General features: G+C 48.5%; 1 protein-coding gene across 1 annotated transcript; it reads right to left on the bottom strand.

Annotated features, from left to right (window-relative positions):
- Nucleotides 1–1,636: 1,636 nt before the first annotated feature.
- On the bottom strand, nt 1,637–4,766 carry LOC123114266 (glycerophosphodiester phosphodiesterase GDPD6). Its single transcript, XM_044535685.1, has 8 exons — nt 4,459–4,766; nt 4,011–4,198; nt 3,385–3,568; nt 3,205–3,279; nt 2,769–2,878; nt 2,427–2,645; nt 2,182–2,337; nt 1,637–2,089 (listed from the first exon to the last, which is right to left on the bottom strand). The coding sequence occupies exons 1-8, from the start codon at nt 4,469–4,471 to the stop codon at nt 1,886–1,888; spliced, it is 1,149 nt and encodes a 382-aa protein (XP_044391620.1). The 5' UTR covers nt 4,472–4,766; the 3' UTR covers nt 1,637–1,885.
- Nucleotides 4,767–5,728: the final 962 nt, after the last annotated feature.

Genomic DNA, 5,728 nt, shown 5'->3' with positions numbered 1-5,728 from the left:
GCCCCTCCTCTGACCCCCTACGCGCCCGGCGGCGGCTCTCCGATGCAGCGGCACCCCCCTTGTCCTTCTTGCCGGCGCGTGCGTGCACCCGTCAGTGGGCGCACCGCCGTCAAGCGGTTCAACGGCGGCGCCCTTTGCCGGCGACCGCGCGGCAGTCCGGTAACTGTAATCCATGCTTTCGGCGGTGGAGAAGGCGTAGTGCACCCCACTGCCCGTGTTCTTCTTCCGAACGGCTCAGATTGCCGATGCCCGTCGGAATCGAGAGGAACGGCGCGGCTCGACGGTGGCGCACTTTTCCGATGGATGAACTATTTTCCCTCTGTCTCTCTTAGGGTTAGTGGTAGGAGGGGATCATCTCCGTGACTTCTTTGCCACCGAAAACTAATCTAGAACCCTAGATGGCTCTGACACCATTGTTAAACTCCTTGGATCATCTAGGGTAAAGATATGACGATGGTCTACCTCCATGGTGGAGATGTGGTGGCGGTGAGTGAGTAGTGGCGGCGGTGGCGGTGCTTCCCGTTGCTGCAGGGCTAACCTAGATCGGTAGGTTTTGTCGGTGGGATTGGCAGCTGCGCGGCGAACCTCGTAGTGCGTGCCCCAGCCCCCACCTCTTTATATAGCCCGCGTGATAGGGGACCGTCAACCATAGGTGGGTTGAGCGCCCCGATCAGGGCGCGGATCAAGGGTTCGGTGGGCCGTTGGGCCCACACGAGAAGGAGATCAACCTAACAGTGAGTTGACAATGACACGAACCATATCTATTTACCAAGTTACTAAGCTCCTTAGGGATGGTGGGCCGTAGTGGCCCGGGACCTTGGGGGTCGTCGGTGGGAGCCGTTTCTGAGAGTGTGTTTCCTGCTCGAGGAGGTATGAGCCTACTAGCAGGTAATCATGGTGTTTGTATGGGGCTGATATGAACACTATCAGTGGCCACCAACGTTGCGATGTGTTACAACATCACATTGACCGGCCCAACAACTCTCTCCACCCACCAAGTAAGACCATATCGACAAAAAGAACTAACACAGGCATAATTAAATGTCAGCCCAACCAGGCTCAAACAGATAACGAGCCGTCGTCTGACAACCATGAAACACATTGTTAAAATATATTACCTGCCTCTCTCTACCAGTTCAGACTTTTGGATGAGTTGGCTGGAGCATGAATTCAATATGGTATCAGAGTCAGGAGGTCTTGAGTTCAAGACCATACCATCACAGTATAAAAAAGGACTCTACTGCCTACATAAATCCCACGTCCAAGGACTAAACAAGCCTAGATGTGAGGGGGGTGTTGAAATATATTGCCTATCAATTTGGACTTTTGAATGAATTGGTTGGAGTATGAATTCAATACACATAACTTTGCCCGCTGAGTAGGGCACGTCAGCGAGAAGGGTAGATGACCGGTCGCGGCTAGGGTTACTATAAGGGCCTGTTCGGAGCCCCTCCGATCCGCGAGGCCGCTCCCAGAGTCTGACGGAGTTCTAGTAAAAAAGTGCGGAGCCAGCGAAACGGTACTCCAGAGATTCTTAATTTTCACGGAGCCGGTGGACTCCCGAACAGCGCCTAAGTCGGCCGCCTCCTCGCCTATGCTCAGGAAAACGGTTCAGACTGCATGCCAACTTATCCAGTTTTTAAAACGTTGGCATATCCCTCCAAAATGGGAAGAAATTTTTCACTAAATGAAGTGTTTTGGAACTCCATGATGCTCTACGGTTGCCACTTCCCGTGATTTGTAGGAAGCAATTACATAGAATGGTATTAACCAGTCCATTTTCTCGGTACCGGCAACAATGAAATAGCTCCTCAAAGGGAGGAGGTATATACAGACTTGGCAACCTAAGCTTTAGTGAGCATCAAACTTCAGCGTCTTGGCGATCTCATGCAGGAGGTCCTTTGCACTTCTTTTCTTTGTTTTGGTGTGGAGCTGTCCACTCCTGGTACTTGTGCAAGCTGCCGGTGAAATCGGTGAACAGCGCATCGACTCCGATCTCTCTGAGCCAGTACTCATATTCAGCATAAGGGTCTTGATGGAAGTTGAAGTGCAGGTATGAGTTCTCATTTCTGAATGTGTATGGATGCACCTAGAACGCCACCATTATTGAGCAAGGTACTGTCATCTAAGACCTGGCATATGTATATGTAAATGTATAACAGAGAGAAATGTGTTGCTCACCTGAAGATTCAGAGCATGTGCCCGTGCCACAAGATCAGTTGCAGGGCCTAAATGGTCATTCTCTGGGGGGACAATTGTATCCTTCCATGGCCCAATCCCAATTACATGCTTCCTTATGAACGCGAGATAGCCGTTCGAAGTTATCTCATAGTATGACTGCAGGTTAGAAATGGTCTTTGATAACTAGGAGTTTTCGGGTGATGAACTTGGTAGAAAAAAAAAGTAGTGCTTACTGCTGATCTTACCTGGTTGGTATCTTGAGTTGGAACTGTGGTGTCGTCTATTAGAAGTAGCTTTGGAGCATTTGTAATGTTTGAGATGTAAATTAGTGAAGTTGGAGCAAAGGATTGGATGAATAGCGGCTTCTTGAGCCAATCTTCAGACATATATTTGCCTTTGTAGCCATACTTGAGAAGCGTCTCGACAAACTTGTCCTCAAACTTCTTGCCACCTGACCACTTGACCTGCATGTTTATTCAAAAATCATATTGTGGAAAAATATTCAAGAAATCAGTAGACATTAAAGTTGGTTCATTTCTTAAGTAAACAATGTGTTCCAAGGAGTTTGTCGGGTTGAAATCACCTACTTGCTGGTTGATAAAAATAGGATTCTTGATCTCTGGGTATATTCCGACCACCCTGTCAGCATGAAGTGCAATCAAGATAAACTCATCAAATGTAAGAATATTGTACTTCCCTGCAATATAGTAGGAGAACATTATTAGCAGTAGCAAAGAAACAAGAGTTATGTATTTAAAAGTACATTAAATAGTACTCCCTCCGATCCAAAATAAGTACCGCAGTTTTGAACTGGGGTTAGTTCAAAACCCAGTTCAAAACTGCGACACTTATTATGGATCGGAGGTAATAACTAAATAAGTATCAAGGCATGCCAATTACACACGACTGAGACTAATATGATTTTATTTCATTGTTGATGGCAAACATGAGAATCATATTCAAGGGCAGTAAAATGCAATAAAAAAATAAGAAAGCAAGAAATAGAGAAGACAAAGGTTATACCATTATACTGTTGATCCCTGAAACTGAAGCGCTGTTTCACCCTCAGTGATTTTAGTTCTCTTAGTGTAAAATCCACTGGAAGCAAGAAGAACTCCAAAAGTCAGAAGTAGATTCTGGACCAAAAAATGTTAGAAATAGCAAGTTAGCAACAAAAGAAGCTTGAGACAGAGTTTCACATACCAGTAAACCACCCAGTCATATTTACTCCCTCGACTTCATAGGTTCTCTTCCTGCCAGCGAACTCGGTACGGCTGGCGATGTCGGTCGTGTTCTCCAGTGTTACATCATGAAAACATATCAGATGACCGTCCTCTGATGCAAGTATATCAGTCTCTATGAAGTCTGCACCTTCCTCGATAGCCCTCTGCCATAAACAATGCACAAATATATTCAGGTTCGGTTTCAAAAAAAAATAGGCTTGCATTAAGATATTGGATTTCAGTCTTCATAGAATCTCCACCAGTTTAAAAAACAGGCTAACAATCTGGACATGACATGATCTTCGGGATATTCTTCAGCATCCACCTCCTTTCATCATGGTTGGGCATGTGAATGTGCTGTCCTAAAATTATACTATAGTCTTCTCGGGCGCTGAAGACTATTAGGTTCAATACGCAATACTCCCTCCGTCCGGAATTACTTGTCGCGTAAATGGATGTATATAGACGTATTTTGAGTTCTAGATACATCCATTTCTGTGTCAAGTAATTTGGAAACGGAGGAGTACAGTTGAATTTGATGTACCATCTGAATCTGATGCAACATAGAAGGAAGGGCAAGTCATCGAGGAGTAAATTGCTGGTTACCAAATATGCTGCAGCTGTCTCTTCGGGTATTTCGCCATTGGAACCCCTGTGGGCAATGTTGTAAGGTCTGGATGTCTGTAGTGGCTGCTTCTTGTGGTTTACATCCAGCTGACCGTGGCGACGGGCGGCTGGGTTGGCATCGGATCCTCCAATGAATACGAGCACCAGGACAATGACGGAGGCGTGCCCTGTCAGAGAATGCATTCAGTTTACAGGATCTTGAAACTAAGCAACTACTCAAGATTCTGACGAACCAATTTGATACAAATTTCATCTTTGCCATATGAAGTTGCGCTACTCCGAGATTCAGAATAGCAAGATCATCAAATTCAGATCAAGTCGAGGTTTTGTGGGGGAAAACACATACATGGGCGCTAACTTGCATCAAATCTATGCATTATTCAGAGAGAGAGAGAGAGAGAGAGAGAGGCCATGGTGTGGCACTTACAGAGGGAATCCATGGTGCTTTGCTGCCTCCCTCCTTGCTTCCTTCTCCTCCTTATAAGCGTAGCCTCCTCCTCCGCCTATCGAGTCAGAGTCAGAGAAGCTTTTAAGAAGCGGTGGCCTGGCACGGAATATTCCTTAGAGAGCGACACACCCAAAAAAGTCTTGTAAGTGGCGACGCTATTTGGATTTGGATTTGGACATGGCGTGAGCTGCTACCCCTGCATTTCTGCTGCTTCTTTGATTTTCGGAAGGGGAATGAAGTCGATTGGAGTCGGAATTCCACTGGACAAATACGGTGACTCTGGCTGCCCCGTACCTGTCGCAGAGTCGTCGTCCGTCGCCGCGGTACAGCAGGGTTGCAAGGGTGTCGACAAGTTTGCTGTCAGTCAACGATTTCAGCGGTCAACGAAAGCCGCTGGGTTCACTAATTGCGTAGGGTCACATCCTATGAGGAATCTGCTGGGTAATGGGTATGCCCATCCGCCCTAGTTTCAAAAGACTGCAGGCGTGAAGAAAATTTAAGGACGGTATAAGTGCACCTAAACAAAGCTCTTACAGCGATTTGCGTTTTCGGCCGTCCGTTTTCCCGGTTCAGGACTTCCTGGCCGTCCGATTTCGTGGGTGTGCCGTTCTGTGTTAACTGACCCGGCTATCCTGTGGGTTGTTGCTCCATTAGCCGAAACGGAGGCCTTTAGGCCGTCGGTCAGCCCATTCCAGCGCTTCGCTAAAGCTGGTCCACTCATGGGCTTCGCTAAAAGGGAATAGGAGCGACCGCGTCCATCCAATCAAGTCCCGATGCGACCTGCGAGGCGCAAAGAGGAGCGACGCACAGAGGAGAGGAGCGGCCGGTGTTCGTCGGTCGATTGGATCCACGGGGGTGTGTGAAAGAGATGGGATGGGATGTGTCGGCCGTTCCCAGACCGATCGATCGCTGTCGCTCCTGAAAAATATTCGCTCGACGCGAGGGGGGAAGGGGATCCGCCGCCGCACGCGATTCTGATCGACGCCATGGCCGCTCGTTCGAGCGAAAGTGCTCCGGCGAAGTTGTGCCGCCGCCGGCACCGCCACCACAACCACTACCGCTCGAGGTCGGTGGATCTCTGAGGCAACCCCATGCTCCGATCCGAACGGGGCGGCTGGACTGCCTGCGTGGTGGTGGACGGCGTCGCCCAGGCCAACAACATCATCCAGCGCCTCAACGACTTCCCCACCATGGCGCACATCTCCGCGATGGGCCTCAAGGTCGTGTCGATGATCGCGGCCTTCTCCAA

This window comes from Triticum aestivum, chromosome 1B (genome assembly GCF_018294505.1).
Source record: "Triticum aestivum cultivar Chinese Spring chromosome 1B, IWGSC CS RefSeq v2.1, whole genome shotgun sequence".
NCBI lineage: Eukaryota > Viridiplantae > Streptophyta > Magnoliopsida > Poales > Poaceae > Triticum > Triticum aestivum.
This window is presented reverse-complemented; position numbering and strand designations above follow the sequence as displayed.